The 20,335-nt window shown below is 41.0% G+C and overlaps 1 protein-coding gene, 1 long non-coding RNA gene and 1 other non-coding gene across 11 annotated transcripts in view; 2 read left to right on the forward strand and 1 right to left on the reverse strand.

Moving 5' to 3' along the window:
* The window catches only part of MRTFB (myocardin related transcription factor B), an 85,069-nt gene extending 78,177 nt beyond the window's left edge, over window positions 1-6,892 (forward strand). For all 8 annotated transcript variants that reach the window (XM_030002155.2, XM_041120253.1, XM_041120251.1 and 5 more), the window contains one exon: window positions 1,472-6,892. In XM_030002155.2, coding sequence (XP_029858015.1) covers window positions 1,472-2,010 — 539 coding nt within the window. In that variant the 3' untranslated portion in view covers window positions 2,011-6,892. The remainder of the gene's footprint in view (window positions 1-1,471) is intronic.
* Window positions 6,893-12,897: 6,005 nt separating this feature from the next.
* TRNAT-CGU lies at window positions 12,898-12,969 on the forward strand. The gene has a single exon. It is a non-coding gene; the product is annotated as a tRNA-Thr (tRNA).
* A 951-nt stretch (window positions 12,970-13,920) lies between these two features.
* Window positions 13,921-18,067, reverse strand: LOC115335867. 2 transcript variants are annotated; one of them, XR_003921564.2, is made up of 4 exons: window positions 17,843-18,067; window positions 14,528-14,592; window positions 14,094-14,167; window positions 13,921-14,001 (listed from the first exon to the last, which is right to left on the reverse strand). It is a non-coding gene; the product is annotated as an uncharacterized LOC115335867 (long non-coding RNA). The 2 variants fall into 2 exon arrangements; XR_003921563.2 differs by lacking the exon at window positions 13,921-14,001 and having other exon boundaries at window positions 14,044-14,167.
* Between the last annotated feature and the right edge of the window lie 2,268 nt (window positions 18,068-20,335).

The following is a 20,335-nucleotide window of genomic DNA, read 5'->3' on the forward strand; positions in this document are numbered from 1 at the left end:
TAAGGGAACTATCAGAAAGGAACTGAAATAACTCAAGTAATATACAAAGTAGCTTTGCAGTAAAAGAAGGAGGCTTTCAGGCATAATTAGGCTTTGTAGACTAAGAAGCCATTACAATACTGGGAAATGTTCTTGGTGCCAAGCAATTCAATTAACTTAATGTTTTGTACTACTGTCATACAAGGATCTTGACGGCAGTGAATGCCAGGACAGAAGTGACTGATTGCAGGCTATTAGAATATTTTAGCGATATTCTAAACATTAAAGTATTTTTCCTTTTTTAAAGCAAATTGCAGTGTCAGCTGAAGAAAATGGAGTAGACAGTGACAGACATGAGTTAAGTGACCTGTGCACTGAACAACTCAAGCTAAATTAAAAAATGCTTTCAGTGCTTTTCTTAAAATATTGCATGGGTAGTTTGAAGAAGTTCTACCTCTGGAACAGAGGATGGAGGAAACATTCATGTGCTTACTTAAATATTTTGCTTTGAGTGTTACATTACTAAACCTATTGGATCTTAAAGGCAACAACTGCTCCATATTTGCTAAGTTGCAATAAAAAAGCAAATGTTTCCTGATCATCTTTATGAAAAACAAAGTAAAGCATTCGGAGCTCTTGCACTTACGTAAGCGAGTTCTACACTGAAAAATGTTTAGTTTATTAATGTACTTCAAGAGAGTGAGAGGGTCTGTTTAGTAATGCTTTGCTTTTACTAAGCAATCATTTTAATAGATGCTCTTACAGGTTTTAAGGATGTGGTTTTTGCTTGGAAAACTGGTGCAAAACATATTGTCAGGTGTGTTTTTGCTGGCAGAAACATCACCTGTGCTAGAGTATTTGCATATTCTGGTCTGTCTAATCTTATTATTGGACTCCATTAGCATATAAGAATTAACTGGAACTTACTTTGCTTTATTTGCTTTTATTGTTACTGCCACTATCTTATATGGAACTTCTTGACAGAATAGTAGTTTTAGATTCTAGAATCAGTAATAAATGCATCCTCATCACATCAGTTGATCTCCTGGACTCTACTTCATAAAGGTAGACACAGTGCTAAACAAACAGAGATGGAACTGAAAATTGGTTCAGGTGCTCTTCTCCAAATGAGGAAACATGTTGGTTCCATAATTATTCTAACTAGTCAGAAGAACTATAACCATGAAGGAGGCAAAGCTAACATCTAGAACATTGTTCCTTTTTTCATCAATATAAATATTCTAACTGGCTGAAGTATTATTGAAAGCAGAACTCTGGAACTCGTTTTAAAATACTTTGTTGTTGATAGAGTACCTGACATAGTCTGATGTATGTAGTGTTAGTATTATCAGAACAGCAGAATGACTTAGTCCATTGAGTTCACTGTGGATGCATCCCAAAGTGGGCAAAAAAAGGTTGGAAGTTGTAAGCCTGAGGACATATGTCATTATCTTTTCTGAATTCAGTAGTGGGTTTTTTTTTTTTATTACAGAGATTTCCCTGCCAATAAAGGAGGAACCATCTCCCATTTCTAAAATGAGACCAGTAACAGCCAACATCACTACAATGCCAGTGAATACAGTGATATCCCGCCCACCACCACAAATCCAAATGGCCCCTCCTCCTGTGTCTTTAGAACCAACAACCAGCTTGTCTATAAGTTTGGAAAACCAACTTGAAGCCCTCTTGGATGGAACTTTACCGTCAGGTAATGAAATTCCTCAACTGACAAGCAGTAATGAGGACAGAGAGTCATTTTCTTTAATTGAAGACCTCCAGAATGATCTACTTAATCACTCCAGCATTTTAGATCACTCTCATTCACCCATGGAAACATCTGACCCACAGTTTACCACGAATAATTCTTGTCTGTCTCTTGACCTTCCTGATACAAATTTGGACAATATGGAATGGCTAGACATTACAATGCCCAGCTCCTCATCTGGACTCACTCCTCTCAGTTCTACTGCCCCCAGCGTGTTTTCCACAGACTTTCTAGATCCACAAGATCTACAGTTGCACTGGGATTAAGCTATAGCCAATGAGAACACGACCTGCAAGTCTCTTCACAGCAGAGGTCCATTATTATATCATTCTGATTGCAGTTAAGATAAATTAAGACAGTAATGTTTGGAAGAACAAATGCTTGAAGCTAATTCCTTATTGATTTTCAAGTTTACAACAGTGAATTACTTTATGCTCCTATCAGTAATGCAGATTAGGGCCCTCTGAAAGCTGTATTTCACAAGTCAGGAAAGGATGATTGTAGTTACTGATTAGAAGTACCCCAAGGTAAACACATCACAAATATTTAAGTAGTAAGTTATGTCTCTGACTTTGTAATGCTTAAATGAGCAACACAACATGGCTAAACTTAAAGAAGAAAAAGTGAGATTTCAACTGTCTGTATTGACACAGTGAGCAAATGTTTGGGGGAGGGTGAGGTATCACTGCACTTCATTGTTCCTGTGGATAGCCTGAGCCAGGTTCCAAATGAATTGTGAGGGCAAAGGCAAGTAGAAGCACTGGCTGGTTCAGTGAAATTTCATGTATCTAGTCTCTTAATTTGTTCAAGTTGTTTTTATATTTTGGTTTTGTGGTTTTTAAAACTCTTCCCTCATTCTTTAATCACGAGGGAAGAATTTAACTGCATCCAAAGGGATATTAAGTGTAACTGCAAGAAATCCACCGTAGCTACGCCAGGTAATATTGAGAACACTGAATTTTCTATAGCAATGCTCTGCATTTAATAGCTAGGTTTTAATGTGTATATCAGACAGTTATTTGTATACTCTTTTAACTTTGTATAGCTTATTTTTGTGAACAGAAGGGAACAGTGGTCTTCAAACAAGATTACTATAGTGGAAATAATAAATATCCTAATTTACTCTGTGTTTGAGGATATTTGTTACAGATCATTGAATCCAGTATCTCAGCATATTACAACAGTTTGAGGAAGTAGAAAAGTTTAATTAATGCTGTTCTGCACTATGATCCTGCAAGCATCTATGCAAGAATAGTCCCAATGCCCTCAATAAAAGATGTTTGTAGGATCAGACCAAGTTGCAGGGGACAGTACTGACAGGACAACCATCATTTCTTAATGAATACTTTTATCTATTGAACAGCTTTGTCTACCACTACATAACATCAGGGAAGCTAAACGGAGAAGCTGCTCAGTGAGAATCCTAAATAGCAGTATCAGGATGTACTGGTTTGTGATAAGAAGGCTATGTCATATCTGAAACAGATAATAGCAAAAATTAAGCTCTTACCTCAAAGCACAGCACATGAAAATATTTTTTTTAAAGCCCTTAGTTGTGTTTTTCCATAGTCTATTATGATGGCAGTTGGAAAAACAAAAAAATGCAAATAGAGGTAAAATACTTTTAAGTTCTGTGGTTGTCTCTCAGGTAGTAGGTGTTAAATGTTGCCATAGGTGATGTAGGATGATCATCAAACTTAAAATTGGAATTATTTCCTATTAGGGAATTCCTAAATTAGGATAAAAAGAAACGGTCCCCTATTTCCTGAACAATGGAAGCTTGATACGTTTTCTAGTCTGAAAACTGATCTCATTGCAGAATTTCTTCCTCACCACCAGCCTTCAAAAATAAAGTTTTGTAGGAGCTAATGAAAAAAATGCCCTGAAGCTTTTGCTTACTTCTTAGACTAATGATATATATCAAAGAGTATCAAAGAAATAATGAAAACAGAAAGTAGCTGTTAACTATTTAGCAACCTGTAACACATTTGAAAAAAAAAAAAAAAACACCACAATCATGTTAACATCAAACAAAATACTTTTGTCAGAAAATGTTGTGGAATTAACTGCAAATGCAGTCTGGTTTACTAATAATGGCTTCAGATAAAATAGTGGATTACATCATTGATTCAAGGTTTAAACTGGCATCATATGTTTGCATCATATCAGTTACCAGCACTTTAAATCATTGTATTTCTTCAATAGTTTTACAGGCCACGATTTACTTTAAGATTAAACTACAGAAAAACAATCTATGGAGATTTTTCACAAGAAAAGATGAAGTTGAAAGACCTATTTCCTTATTCCTTCTTGCTGTGCCTACAGTACTTGAGTACAATATTGCACGTGGACTGTCTGCCTTAAATTTTGATGGTATAGGAATCTTCAGTAACACTGAACAAATACATTCAACTTTTTGCATTCCTTTTCATCATATTATCTTGGGAGCTAATACTCTGAGATAGTAAGTGCCCTCAGCTGTTATGAGAATAAGAATTAAGGACTCTTGGTCTGATAGGAACAACTTTGAATGAAATTTAGTGTTCTGCAGTACTGTCAATTTATTACATGTGATACACCAGACATCATACCACATATGTGTGGTTAGAGTTACCCCTTCCTGACCCTGCCTTCTGATTAAGTACGAGGCAAGTAAATTAATTTTTAGAGGACAAAGTAACCTAGAGCAACTGTACTGTCATTTTTGATGTGCATGTAAATAGAGCTTGAAACTGGCAAAGTCATCTTGCTACAAAACTATCCTTATTGACAGTGTAGAATGTTAACTAATCCATAGGAATCTATGTGCAGAAATAAACCCAAACAGTTGAGATGTGTTGTTATCAGTACAGTATAGCTTTCTACTCTAGAAGTCTATTTGAAAAAAAAAAAAAAACTATTAAAAAAATTATGGGATCATTTTAGGTTTTGAAGTACAAATATTCTAGTGTAGGGAATGTGTGATTACTTTTTTGTACATTTCAGAATTGTGTATTAATGGTTTGCTTTAGACTTTGTTCTGAAACGTGATATATTTGCCATAGTTATATATGCCTGTTATGGCAGAAATAGATTTTACTTAGACTTCTGTGTGTGCATGTTTTACATGACAATTTTTGTAACACAAATACAATACATCTTAAATTTAATCATGACTGTGCAGTTTGACTGTACAGAACTGAAGATTTCTCATTAAGAGAACAGTTGCAAAGGAATGTACTGGCACTAAATCTGCCATTTAATGCCTGCAATATACTAACAGAACACTTCCCATCAAATGTGGTGTTAGTAGATCCTTCAAAGTAATTAGGAATACCATTTTATCAGTGTGAAAATCGAAAGTTGGTGTTCACACTTAGAGACACAGAGCTCAGACTTACATTTTACAAGGCTAATGTTAATCAAGAGGAGTCACATCATGCTTTTAATACAGAAATGGTATTTGTTATGCACTTTTAGTGCCATTCAGCATTAGTTAAGGCAAGTAAGTTTACAGGCAAAATGTTGTTTAACATTATAAATAGTTAAGAAATCATTGTCATAAATTTAGCAATTCTCTCTGAGAATAAAATTAATTTATGGCAGTTGATCTCTAAATCTCTGTAGAGTCTAATCCAGCAGTGTGGGCTTTCAGAATCAGACCTTCAAAAAGCTGAGGCCACAGCTTTTAGAAATCATCACTACTTAATAATGCAATTTCTTTCCAAGGTATTTCTAAATTCACCACCAGGAGTTATGTTCAAGGAAGCAGGTGATCAAAATGGAAGTTTCAATATTCAACTTTTATGTCACGTAATCTCAAACATTCAGATGCCTGAAAAGTGTAGGCACCACAATTGGAAACCAAGCACAAGCTGCTGAACTGTTTTCAAGACAGAGAAAATGCAATCATAGAATACATTTAACTGGAAGGGCATTATGTAATCAAAACACACTAAAGCTCACCAATGTAAAGAATTATTATTTGGATGGCATCTTCTGTGTATTATAAACTTAAATCAAATTCTATTAAAACTGGAAAAAAATTTCTTCCACTTATCTCTAGTAAATGTGCTGTTGAAACTATACTGTGGTCTATTAAATTGCCTTTTGATAACTTCTAGACGATACTAGAGATGGGTTTTTATGTGGGATATGTGGAATGGAGTTGCACATAGTATATACATGGCCAATAAAGAGCATTCATTAAAACCTGAAGTAATCTCAAATATTCCTTTTATACCAGTTTGCTAGGAACAAAGTGCAAAAAAGAGACATCTACATCATTTTGTAGTGTCCAATACTGAATATAAAGACTTTTTAAGTTAAAAGTGCATACATGTATTTGTAGAAATCTAGCCAAAAAAGCCATTCTAGCTATGAGAGCAAATTCTCAATAAAAAGCAGGGAATGGTTAATAACTATATAATCATGCTATTTTTATAAAAAACACAGCTCAGATATTCAAAAGACAGCCTAAAATAAATTATAATAATATAAAAATTTAAATAGGAACCAAAGCATTGCCATTTATTTTGCCAAAGGAGGCACTTCATATTTTGAAGCATAGGAAATTAAATCCCCGAAAGTATTATCCATACTTTTTTAAAATCAAGGATGTAGATATTTTCAAAGCTGTTTTTGATGTTTAACAGTAAAGATTTGTTTTTGTTGTTTGAGAAATTTGTATTAAGTAATAGCACAGGCTTTTTTCCAGATAGGATTTTTCTTCACAGTACTGCTTGCAGTAGAAATAACGCTAACCCTAGTAGGTGTTTCTCTTCTTATTTTCATAGTCATAATTACGTCTTAGCATCTCATTTTGTGAAAAGAAGAAGATAGACATCTATCTCTAGGGCCCTCTTCATTTAAGCACTACTTTACTAAATGCAAATTATGGCAATCAGGGCGTCAGTTTATGTATTGCCTTTCTATAAGAAACCATGATGCCTTTGTATTTGCTGTTTGCACCCCTAAAATCAATTCCATATGTTTGAATGCCATATGTTTTGCACATTGTACTGTATATATGTAATGCATACTGTATTTTTATATGTGTACTACATTTATCAAATATTTTGTACATAGTGGCAATATTGTAGCTACTGAGGAAATGTTTGATATTTCAGCATTTTTGCTAAGTGTCTCAAATAAAAAAGGAAAACTGTGTTCATTTGTCCATGCTTACTACTTAAAAGTGGAAAATACCATTAATAATAATCAACAAAAATTGACTCTCATGAGTCAGAAACATTTGGCCTATGTTCTAAGTACCTTTCTCAAAAAAAGGAGTAAGAATGAAACCTGCACTTAGACAAAGTCCAAAGGAATGATGGTTTGTCTTCAAAATCAGAGCCAAAATCTGTAAGAATAGAGATTTCCTGAACTCTAAAAGTTTAGGTTTGGACTTTTTCTCCCCCCCCCCCAGCAATACTATCATATTAATTCCTTTCCTGTTTTTTAGTCTTTTCTCAAGAAAAGGTAGGGTAAGAACTCTCACTTTTCAGGACTTTTATCCTTTAAAAAAAAAAAAAAAATCTTATGTATGCACAAGTATAACTATCTTACATAACACAAGTAAAATATATGTGATACTCTTCAATATATTTTAAATGAAGTGGCTTCATAAAAATTAAAACAATTGTAATCAATGACCTTTTTATATAACTCATAAGCCATACAGTCCTTATTTTGTCATTTGTTACCGTATTTTCATGATGTGCAGTTGCTGGGGTTCACCCCCCACCACTCGTCTCTTAACTAGTTCATTGACAAACGACTGTTTCTTTGGCTCAGCCCAATCTTAAAAACCAAAGCTTCCAAGAATACCTATCCTGCCATAGTAGTTTTTAGAAGGTATGAACAACTTGGAAGGGAGTGCTTTTCCTATGCTACCCAGAGAGTAACCATGTGTTAACTGCACAAACCTAAGAAGCTCTGACAGTGTACTAATACCTGCAAAGATGTATTAAGTAATTTTGGACATTCCCTGTTCTTTTTCACGAGAGCAAAACACCTTATTTAAAAAGTCTTCTAAAGTCCAGCACAGAAGAGGACTTTAAAGTTACATAATGCATGCACTGACCACGTGTGACTGCGCAGGGGTACTAAAGAGCTCACTGAACAAGAACTAGTTTAAATCCATCCCCATCAAAGAAGAAAAATTGATCAAAACTCGAGATGCTGTGGTAAGACTTGGGAAAATATAGTATTCTAGTATGTATTTTTGTCAACCACAGAGAGTCATGTCTCTAGCAAAATTCTCTAAGGATAATCTCTTGGATTAGTCCACACCACTAGCTTGTGGAGAGGAGAACAACCTGCATGTATAAAAGCAACAGCAAGGGAGATGGGGGGGGCTCTAATATTGTTATGACTCACAGTGCCAGGGTAAAAAAGGAAGAGGGAAAAACCTAGTTTCTTCCTCACTCCAAGTGAGATTTTTTTCAGGGAGGGGAAAAAGGGCAACTCAAAATACAGAATAAACGAGGCATTCCAGAAAGGTGTGTGTTCCTATTGTGAACCTCTCATGTCACTGACCTGGAGCAAACTGGTGGAAGGGTTCCACTGAGCTGCTCAGATCAGGCCACATAGATACATCTCTTAGAAAGCTGTGCCTGTGTGATCAGGCAAGCTCCTGATTATTCCCCAGATAGTTTAACCTCATTTGTGAGTCAAATGCAACATTTTGTTCACTTATGCAAATGAACCTTTAAGGCTTCTCAGAGTGAAGTCAAAACTATTAAACTACCATTGCAGATTGCTAGGTGTATTTCACCTTGCAATACAGACTTCTGTTCCTAATTGAGTTACATTGTCACAATACAGAAATAATCCCGAAGTAAGTTTATATGCGCATTCTTAACTACAGAATACTGCGATTCTTCTTTATACTTTACAGTACTAGTCTTGAATTTAACAAGAAAGGAAATAGTGTTTGTATCATATTTTTCTGAATAGGAGCTACCTGTTCACAATAAAAAATAATTTGTAATAAAACCAAGTACAAAGAATAAGGCTATTCTGTGAGAGATTAACAGATATTTCAGAACTATCATATGGCAAAGAAAGGATTAGAAAATTACTTCTGATGTAGAAAAGATTGCACCTACTTTCATTCATGACACTCCCAAATTCTTCCAAGGTTTTCAAGATGTTCCGGATTGTGGGATTGCATATTTGCATTTGGTATTCTGCTCAATTTGTGTTCCAGAACACCTCTATGCATTTCTTCAGGAGAATGAGCTATAAGCTGTTCAATATGCACAAGCTTCTTTTCATTATGAAGCTGCTTCATTTAAATATTTACTATTATACCTCCTCTTGTGGAGGCAGTCCCCATACTAGATCACCCACCGCTTCCTTATTAAAGTCTGTTCTACGCTGATGACATCAGAACTTGGCCAAATATTACAAAACCTGTAAAGTAGTAAGTAGTACTCATAAAACTGAACAAATTGAAACTTACTAATATGCCCTGTAAATTTAATAAAATACTTTTCTTTATGAACTTTAACCATTCTAGAAGTTTGTAGACTATATATGCCACAAACTTACTTTCAGATAGCACACACCAAACATAAATATTGCAAAACAAGCGCAGCACTTTTTGACTATGCATTTGTGCATTACAGAATTTATATTTAGAATATATCAGAGATAAAGCACTTGTTTTGGTGCCAAGTGGCAATTTGGGGTTTTTATTGTTTTACAAAGACCAAGAAATACAAACACATAACCCTCCCCCCAAACTTGTATTCATGTTAGTATTATGATGTAAACACCAAGACAAGAAGGACTGATGAAGCTTGAGATTATGCTGAATGAACTTCTTATGCAAGCTAAACCCTCGTTTTCAATAAAACCTGAATATATTAAACCATGTTCTACAAATGGCTATCATTACATTTCTCTTTACTCTGTACAATATTAAATGCTACATACTCTCGCCTATTAGCTTGTTGTGTGTTACGCAAATGTTGCTAGAGTGATATATTTCTTAGAATATTTGTACTGTCTCAAGTCAGAGATGTTTCTTTGATAGCAAAGAAGTCATACAGACTTCCCCACACCCCATACTATAGTCTACAACCCCACCGAGACCTTCCTAAAAGAGAATTAAAGTAACAAATTAGAGGAGCATCTGAGACACAATAGCTGTTTCTTTTTTCCTTTAAGTGTTCATCCATAAATTTATAGAGTAACTTTAAGAAATATTTCCCTTCACATAAAATATTACCTGAAGATGAGTCTCCCGTCTTCTCTGCAGAACAAGGACTGCAGGGCTACTCTACCGTAACACTGCATCATTCTTGAATCCCTCCATGACAACTGCTGTTGATTAAAAGTTAACATAGTGAACAGAAACATTCCTTCATAAAGCTAGGACAAAATCTAAGCTCAAGTAATTGATAACTGAGAAGCAGTCCAGCTGCCCCACAGCAAGTCTTTATAAACTCAGTTACAGAGTTGCACAAATTCTGCATAAATATGAGTGTTCCCCTGTATCTCCTCAAAAGAGTAGGGGAGATTTGTAGAAAGGCCTAGTTTTTTACATTAAACCAGACATCAAAGCCCTCTCCTAAAGCAACACCTCCATCTCATAAGAGTGAGGCTTAGGGAAGGAAGAAAAAAAACCTGGTGATTATTTTCTCCTTCCAACAAAATCTCTGACAACTTTTCAGCATTGGAGTCTTCTAAAGACTTTCCTTTAGAAAATTCACATAGCATTTTAAAAAAGATTTTGTCAGAAGAGAACACTGCATAAGGAGGATTCGGCATGAAGAATAAGGGCTTTCACATGGAGCTCAAACAAGGGTAACAACCAGCATAAAAGACACTTCCAAACAAAAGTATCCAGACATCAAGACACCACAGGCAATTACACATTTTAAAATCAAATTTATGTTTTTAGTTCTAAAATGTATTGTTTTGATAAATCAGCTCACCATTAAATAGCACTTTGTTAAGACAGATATAGTAACATTTTTTCCAGACACGTTAAGCTTAGAGAGTAGGCAACTTTTTTAAAACCCAATCAAGTTAATCCTCTTAATCTACTCAGAAGACCTTTACAATTTCAAACTGAACTTTCAATCTCTCCCTACAGTTAAGGAAGAACTTTAGCATTAGAAGTTGATTTACCATTAAATACTATTTCTGATGCCAACCGAATACATTTATTAAAAATGTAGTGCATTTGAAGAGATACAACTCATACAAATTCTACACATAATTCAAATAGTCCTCTCTGCTTCCTCCCAGCACAAAATTACTTCTCAGCTTATAAAGATACAAAAACATGAATGAAACAAACGACACAGACATGAACTGCACAGGAACTGTGATGACAAGTTACAACTAGCAAGTATGGCACATAAAAGAGCATATTTTGTAATAAGCTAGTGGGCCAGAAATGGAAGGACATCAGTCAAACATGATTTATTAAAATCTAGCTCCTTCCTACTGCCATCTTGGTAATACTAAGAGTAACTCTTCTTCAGTCAGCTAAGATAACTGGCCCTCTGAGGTCACTCCTTATCATAAAATTTACAGGTGTGAGAGTTGAGTTAGGCAGTTTCCACTCCTATGCATCATCACACTTTGAAGTGCTGCGGTGACTACAACGATCAAGACAAAAGCAGAATACAACAGTACTATTCTGGCTTCCCAGCTTTCCATAGTCCAGATGAGGGCATGTCCTTTGAAGCTAGCAATGAACAAGACTTGCTGCATCCAGCAAGTGTTCAGGTTGGCCAGGCCATCAGCTATGCCCATAAGGGCTGGAAAACCAGAACGAATTACCTTTGGGAGGGCTATGCCAGGGTTAGTAGCAAACAAACTTAACACAGGCTGATTATGCAGTAAAGTAATTTAGATCAGACACCTTTCACTGCAGGTGAACCTAATTCGAATGGCTCTGCTGAAACACAGGCAGGCACACGTGCATACAGTTATCACAGAGAAGCTGACAAATGGCAACTTTTAAAGAACTTAAATTTGTTCGTACAGTCAAGCCAACAGGCACGAGTTTTCCTGATGACAGTTCAAAGAACATCCCAAAAGGATATAGATATATTAATTTTTTAACACACCTGCATTACAGCACCACCAAATTAGTAACTCTGATCTCAACCTTTACAAAGGTACCTCTGTTAACATGTTTACATGCTTCTTCCACCAAAAGAAAACAAAAAAATAAAGAGAGAGTCTGATAGCCGGGATCAGTACCACCCACAGGTCAATAAACAAAACTCCTTTCATCCAGGAAGACAGAATATAACTTGGGTGTCCAGCAAAAGTTACACATGGAATTCAAAGGGATCTCCATAATGAACAGCAGACGAAAACTAAAAGTTTCATTTTCAGGTCACACTTGTAAATATCTAGGAGATCAATGTATGTATTTCAATACCTTTTCAGCATTTCACAACACTAACTTTTTACAGGGAACGTACCAGGCACTTAGTGATTTTAATTTAACATTTACCATTTAATTATCCCAACGTTTTGCATTTCTGCTTCTTTCTCCGAGGAAGAAAGTTTTATTCCCGCTTTTCTTCCCCCTCTCGGAGCTGCTCTTTCTGGTCTGAGGACGACTACATTGCTTCCAATACGTTTACCGCTCCGAACGCAGCGAGTGCCATCTTTCGGTGAAGAAAACGCCCGCCGCAGCTCAGCCGCGTGCCCCTCACTTGCGGCACCACAAACCCACACCCTCCCCCCGGGGAACACCCCTCTCTCGGCCCGGCCCGGCCGCCCTTAGTGGCGGGAGAGTCCCGGGGCCCCGACGCCTCGCCGGGGCCGACGCGGGAAGAGGGCGCTGCCCTTGCGGACGCCTCCACGGGCGGACGGGACAGCTCCTCGCCGCTCCCACGGAGAGAGAGAGACCTCCCTCGGCCCCCTCCTCCCACAACTACCGCCTCCTCCTCAGCAGACACCTACCGAGGCGCAACCCGCTGCCGCGCCTGAGGGAGAAACGGCCGCGCGCAGCCCGCCCCCGGGCCGGACCGCCTAACGGTCGCCAGGTGCTGGCGCAGGCGCAGGCGCACGCGGCGGAGCGCGGGGGCGTGGCGGAGGCGGCCGCCCGCTGCTGGCGCGCGGCTGGCGAGGGCGGCAGGCGGCGCGGGAGTGGCGCCAGCGATAGGAGGGCGTCGGGAGGGTGCGTTAACGCAGGCGCGGTGGCCAAGTGGTAAGGCGTCGGTCTCGTAAACCGAAGATCACGGGTTCGAACCCCGTCCGTGCCTTGGCGGGCCCGCGCCGGCGGGAGCATTCCCGATCCTTTTTAGGGGAAGGCGGGGAGCCCCGCGCCTCCGCCCTACCTGGCGGCGGCAGCCAGGACGGACGGACGGAGGAAGCCGCCCGGCGGCGGCACTCTCCGAGGGGGCCAGGCGGCTCCGGGCCAGGGAGAGCGGCCGCGGGTCGGCTGCGCGCCTGCGATGGAATGCAAGCGGCGGCGCTTGACTTGCGCGTACCGAGCACAAGGAAGGGCGCTGAGGCGTGTCGCACCTGCGGCAGCGGTGCTCCGGCCTCGACCAAGCGACCTGGCGAACGCCCTGCTCCTCTCCTCCCGCGCTTCGCGTCAGTCAGACCTGCGCTGCTCTACACCGGCCGCCGAAACCTCTCTCTCTCCAGGGAAATGTTTTTCTTCAGACCACCTTCCCTGGGGCCTAACCTGTGGTCAAGAGACCCTCGAGCTCAACCTGAAGAAGCGAAACTAGCAGACGCTGTCACACGTGCAGGGAAAAGATGTCTACCCCAGTGGAAGCCTCGTCACGCGCGTTTCCTACGAGGCAGCCTTGAAGGACGCGCTGGCGCCCGCCACGACGTGGATTCCCTCCTGTGAGGAACAAGCGGGGCCTCTGCAAACTCTTGTCTGAAGAGCCGTTCTCCACAGGCTGCAGCTACCAAGACCATCTTTTCGTTGCTTCCCCTAGCCTGTAATTCAGTTAATTATTTATTAATTTAGTTCTGCCTTCTGGTTAGTAAAACATGAGGTTTCTTCATCTACATCACTAACCACTTAGAAGGATTATTTGCAATCTGGTTAGTGTTCACTTTACGTTTTCTGTTTTTTTTAAATAGAAAAACTCCCTGTGACGTTGCAACTGGGTAAGGAAAGGGCGGGTTGGTTACGTGCGATGCTCACCCGTCTCCAAGCACAAGCAAACACTGGGTGCGTCGGCCACACAGCTGGTCCGGCAGGATCACCAGCAGCCGGGAAGTCCAACTCGGGGACACGGACAGGGCCAGCCGCCAAACCCGCGCTTAAAACCATCCTAACGACGTAAATAATAACAGCGCTACACATTGAAGGAAATCTTTATTGATTCATGTTTGATATTTACTTGCCATTTGAAATTTCACTGACCTTTCATTAGTCCACACAGTCCGTTTTGTTTTCTTCCTCACAAACCTTCCTCTCATATTCCGCACCACTGTTGTCTAGAATCAAAATTGTACAACTGTTGTATGAACAAAAAACCCTGTCATTACCTATTTACACTAGATTTTGTAACATCTTTTAAAATAAAATACATAAATTCTGATAGTACGTCAAAATCATCATTCAAGTTGTACTTTGATTTAAAGGGCTGTAACCATTTATTCTAGATAAGGCTTTTTTTTTTTTTGCACAGATTTAGTGTTATGAAGATTATCTGACTGTATTAATTACATGTAATTAAAATCTATATTTTTTGCACTTAGTTTACTATCAAAGTTCACAAGTGTCCAGAACTGCTCTTCAGCAAATTTGGCATAACTTTGATGAAGCATCAGCAGAGAGGAAATCATAGTGCTTACCTTCCAGCTCATTTTTTAACTTGAAACTTCTAGTATGAAATCCATGACAACACTGCCCAATCTCCCTAGAGAGAAGAAAAATGTAAATTATTGATTTTGAGCAGTGACAGTTTCTGCACAGAGCACATGCAAAACTACAACCCAACATGTTCTAAACTGGTTTCTGTTTTCTTAGATATTTTTACTCATGGATACGAAGGACAGTGAGGAACAGCCGTGTCCCTGAAGCTGCTTTCATAAGAGGGTTTTCAAAACTAAACAAAAATCAAACTCAAGGACAAAACGTGTTTGATAAATACTGCTTTCTGTTACTCCAACCCCAGGGATAAACCTGGAGAGGAGCCACCCTGCCTGTGATGAGTAATGCTTTCATAAATTCTTTCTTGTTTTTTAGAAATAGATTTATAAGACTAAGCCAGGTATGCACGAGAGCTATGGCTGCGTCTCACCCACCTAACAATGGTTTGAGGGCCGTGAGTCTGTGTTACATGACACACATAGAAATTAGACAATACAGAGCCTGGTTTTCCATAGTTTGCAGACAGAACTTACATTTTGCTAAATAACATTGCTAAATTATTAGCACGGTAATTTTGCTAAGTAACATTTTAAGACGTGTCTTATGGTTATTTACTCAAAATTAATTTTGTAATTAGAAAACTGTCTATGAAATCACAGCATAAGAGAAGCTAGTCCAGACCAGAAATTGATAGCTCCGGTAGCAGTTAAGATGTAGAGATAATTAACATACCACACAGGTTGACTGCCATGACATAGATTCATTTACATGACGTCAAACCTTTTTGAAAGTGTTACTATGTTTGCCTTCAGCTTTCTCCCTTCTAGACAACACAATCCCCAAATTTTAACATCTCTCCTTTTAAGTCAAGTTTTCTACACCTCTAATCATCCTTGCTACAATCACCCAGATCCTCTCCAGTTGCTACACACTCTTCTTGAAATGAGGACCCGAGGCGGACACGCTACTGCTGCTTACCAACACTGAGCAGAGCGGAGCATTTCTACACATCACGACTCCCAGAAGGACGCCATGAGCGGTAAAGTGGGAATTTGCATTACGCGTACCCGGCAAACCCTGAGCTGCCATAGTTATAGCGCTACGAGAAGCTGCAGAGCTGCCATCACATCACACGACGTGAGTCATTACATGTGAGCACAAATTATCCGAACTGGCACACATGGCCCTGTCCCCAGGCCGGACCGTGTGACGTGAAATTTAAGCTGGAAACTTCCTCTCTCACCCCGTGCTTGGCAGCGCTGCAGCCCCCCTGCAACCCTGGCCCCAGCGGGGGCCAGCCCTGGAGCCGGAGGGAGGCTGCAGCTCCCGCTGTCACCCAGCACGCCGGCACAGCAGGGCGGGCGGCCCACAGCAAGTGGTCACAACAGCAGCCGGAGTCCGATGGGGCTGAATCTGTAGCATGGAGTCGTGTGAAATGGGTCCTCTCCTTAATCCAGCTCCTAGTATCCATCATTGCATCATCTTTTAGAAATGATTTAGAAATCCCTCACACTGTGCAGTCTTACTGGTGAAAGCGGAAGGTGGAGCAAATTTAGTTTCATCATTTTTGTTGTTTTAACAGAGCCTCTTGCTGCCTTTTTGAATTAATTGAATATTACATGTGACAACCAGTATGACCAACAGAGGACAGCACATCCATTTCTTTTAATGATCAAAAGATCTTGAACTTGAAGCTGCCATTCACTTTTTCGCTCAGGAAGTGAGAGTGACAGGCAGAGTAGAGCAGTGTGCCGTAAGTAAGCCAGCCAGCTTAAAAAGGCCTTTTTGCAATTAACTAGAGCCGTTTGGAATTCCAAGAGATTACTTAAAATAAATCTACTTCTAACCAGGCATTATTGCTAACGAAACACTGTGGGTGTACCTCTCTGAAAGCTGAGTCTGTATTCTGAAGCAATTGTTTACTGAGCACTGCGATAACAGTTAAAACATACTTAGGAGTCAAAGCACACTTAGGATTGTCAGGTGAACTCTGCTAATTCCCCTTCAAAACTGCAGACAGACAAGGTGTCTGTAACTAAGTTTTGATTAAATGTGAGTGTTTATAAAACACTGAAGTAAAGCCAGACTACAGTGTTTTTATTGCATTTGATTTGAGGGCAGAGAAGACTCTGCAAGTCATAATGAAATTCAAAGAACAAACCCAAGGATTTCATGTGGCTGAGGGGAATTTCATTACAGAAATTCAATTAACCTGCAAGAGTTGCACACATTGAAATCTATTATCTTTCCCCAAAAGCTGGCTATTGTGTTTTTCACAGCAACCTTTGCTATTCCTGGATAAATAATGCTTTATTACAAATGCATTGACATCTTTATATAATTAATAGCATGTAACAACATCTTCATCCGCTATTGCTTTGCAAACATTCACTTCTGCTTTCTATGAAATGTATCAAATAGTGTTTCTTTAAAAGATATGACTAAAGAGGGATGGGGCGTTAGACACAAGCACAAAGCAAATACACAGATCTAGGCGACACGTGAGGAATAACAGCGGCTCACGGCAGTGTGCAGGTCTGCTGCAAGTCCTGATTTACATTTGTCGGTCAGGGCCTGATCCTGTGAATTGCTGAGCAGAATTAATTAACAGCCTAAGATACCGTTAAGTCAATGGGGACTGACAGTGCTCAGCAGTTCTCAGTATTGGGGCCCTTAAATAAAAGCCAGCCTACGGATTCCTGTTCATGCGAGTAACGATACTGCACGCATCTACAGTAATAACATGAATTATTCACATCAGTGTAGCGTGAAAGATGCAAGCCACAAAGCCTGTTTAAAATAACACACGAACATTAATTAGCATTCCTGTGATACATGGCAGGGTTATCATTTGGCCCATTTTTCACTCATATGCATATTCCTTTTATTTGCTGTGTACATAGGTCTGATATGAGGACATGGGGGAAAGTAAATACAGGAGATAAGACATCTATAAACATTAGTAGAAAATGAGGGAAAGGGGTTACTGATTAGCTTTCTTCGCATATGAAACTCCTAGATCATATCGGAGAAATGTGAGTTAAGTGTTTTACCATTCTTTTTTTAACCATTATCTGATCAGAGAAGCATGAAAAGCACTTTATTGCTCACTTGATTTTTTTTTTTTTTCCTGTGCTAGGAGCCCTCTGCAGGAAGTGAAGCTGAATTTCACAAATCTTCCCTTTCTGACGTCTCCCGAATTTCTAGGAATGCCCCTTCCCTGTTACTATATTTGGAGGTAGTTTCTAGGAAAAAAAAAAAAATAATAAAAAAAATTCGGACGGTCTTGGACTTACCACACCTACTCTCGGAGGACTCTTGAGCCCCGGGTCTCCTGGCACGGCCCCCGCGGAGTTGAGGAGCTCACGGCTCGGGCTCAGCAACTCCCGGCGCAGACTGCACGTCTTTGTAGCACTGTTGGAGGAATGAGCATGGAGAGGGAGTGGGAAGGGGAGAGGTGTCTTTGTGGCAACAATGAGTGAATCTTCTCTAGTTTTTTTTCCTGGTGGCTGCTCTTTTTTTCCCCGTGCACTTTTTTTTTTTTTTTCTTTTTTGAAGGAAGAGGATCTTAAGAAAAAAAAAAAAAAAACCTTCTGGATTTTTTCCCCCCCTCCGCTTCCCCTTCTCCCCCTCCCCTTGATGTGGCCTCTTGTTTAGCTTGTGGCGTGACCGTGATGAAGAAATGTTTCTGGGCGCCTGGCAGGGTGATCTTTTTATGTAATGAGTCAGGATTTTGCCAACGGAAGGAGCCGGCCCGGAGCGAGGACCGAAGGGCTGTCTCCTTTCAAGAACGGGAACCTGCCAGGCGAGCGGCACCCTCTCCCCGGGATCCCGCTCGCTTCGGGCGTTTATTTATTCACGGCTTGCGGGGGCAGCGCCGAGTGGTAAGTTGGCGCTCTCCTTCCGCGCCCCCCCCCCCCCCCCGCCATCGCGCCGCCCGCCCGCCCGCGGGGAGAAGCGTGGCCCCGCGCACGTCCCCGCCGCCCGCCAGGCCCGCAGGTGGGGCCGCCGCCCCGCGCCCCGCTCCGCCGCCGCGGGTAGCCGGGGCCGCGCCCTGCCGCGGGGAGGGACGGAGGGAGGGGGCGCCGCCGCGCCGCGCCGCTCCGCGCCAGGCGGGCACCTGGGCGCGCGGGCGCCGGCCGAGCCGGCGCGGCCGCGGAAAGGCGCCCCGCGCCGCCGGGAGGGGAGGGGGGGGCGGCGGCGGCGGCGGCGCGGGGCCGCGCAATCCCCGGCCGCCTCCCGGCGCGGCGCGGCGCGGCGGCACGTGCCGGCGGCCCCGCGCCCACCTGCCGCAGGCCGCGGAGGGGGCGCCGGCGGGCGGGGGAGGCCGGGCCCCGCCTGGCTCCGGCGCCGAGCGGGGCAGGGGGCCGGTCTGCCGCCGTGCCGGGCGCCCTCGGGAGCTACAGGTGTTCGCTCCTCGCGGGTGTCCGACCGGCGGTCCCGTCCCGGTGCCCGAACGCGGCCGCGGGGTCGACTTTCGCCGAAGGCAGGCGGGCGTGCTGATAGGTGTCGGTACGTGTCGTTCGGTAAGCTCAAGTGAAATGACAGCGAGAGAGGTCTTCGAAACCATCGCAGCCATAAGCAAGTCAGTTAATTCCGCTTCCCGCAGGCCACATATTTTGTTTTAACGTTTCTACTTAGCCAGAATTTCCATCAACTTCTCTGCGTTTTCCTTTCAAGATGTATTTGCTGATTATACAGCCGCTCAGCTAGGACGGCGTTCTTTGGCTCTGTGTTTTGATTATCGAAAGCAGAACAAATGGGATAGCGGCTTTTCAAGCTCAGTAATTAGTTTCTTTTAAAGTAACTGACAGCATTTACCTACTTCAGCTGTCCAAGTGTAAACGGTAATGCTTTTAAACTTGGACTTTATTTGGAAATTCTGTTGGAATTATAAACTGAGGATTTAGAAAATACGGTCCTTTTGTCTACAGATCTCTGCTTTTCCTCTCGTCTTTGAAGGAAGCTCTTAAGAAACATAATGCTGAGGGGAGTGAGATTTAGACACCCAGCTGAATACTTGAAACTACCATTGTTAGTGGGAAAAGACCCACTTGTTTCAAGTGAAGTGAAAATATTTTCTAGTTTAGTGTACAAGTAACAAATATAGAATAATGACAGACATCTCTCTCTAATGTGTCAACTTTAGGCTGAAATATACTGGAAGAGATAAACAAGTAAGTTGTTACTCACTTTGAGAAGAAATCTTAATAGATACTTCGAGTGCTGGGTCTAATAAATAACTGTTATTCTGGGGGAGTTCTGTGTCATTTTATAGACACTTACAGAAGGTGCTGCTTACCTACTTAATAAATAAATCATTAAGTGTGAATAAAACCAAACAGTATCTGTTAGCAATTCCTGCTGTCCACAAAGTGAAGGAGTGTGTATTGTGACTTGGCTATAATATTCTCTGTTATTAGTCTGAAAATTTCCCACTTTATAAGCAATGATCTCTCAGTTGATTGGGCATATCTTACAAAGATACTTTACTTACAAATTGAATCTCAGAAGGTTGTGGTTCCAGAGTCGGGGTTTTGGGGGCGAGATGAGCTTATGTTTTATCCAACTGGCCCACAAAGTCCCGCTTTTGGTGGTCACTTTGTTCTGCAAAAGAAACCAGTACGTTATGGCTCTTACAGTGGACATTAAACTCAGTAGTAAACTACTGCTGCACTTAGTAAAAGGCTACTATACACTTTAAATAAATAATAATATTCTAACTTTAATGTCGTCCTCAGTGATAAAAAGTGGATAGAAAATACTATCATTCTGAAAGTTAAACATTA

The sequence above is a fragment of the Aquila chrysaetos genome, chromosome 25 (assembly GCF_900496995.4).
Source record: "Aquila chrysaetos chrysaetos chromosome 25, bAquChr1.4, whole genome shotgun sequence".
Classification (NCBI taxonomy): domain Eukaryota; kingdom Metazoa; phylum Chordata; class Aves; order Accipitriformes; family Accipitridae; genus Aquila; species Aquila chrysaetos.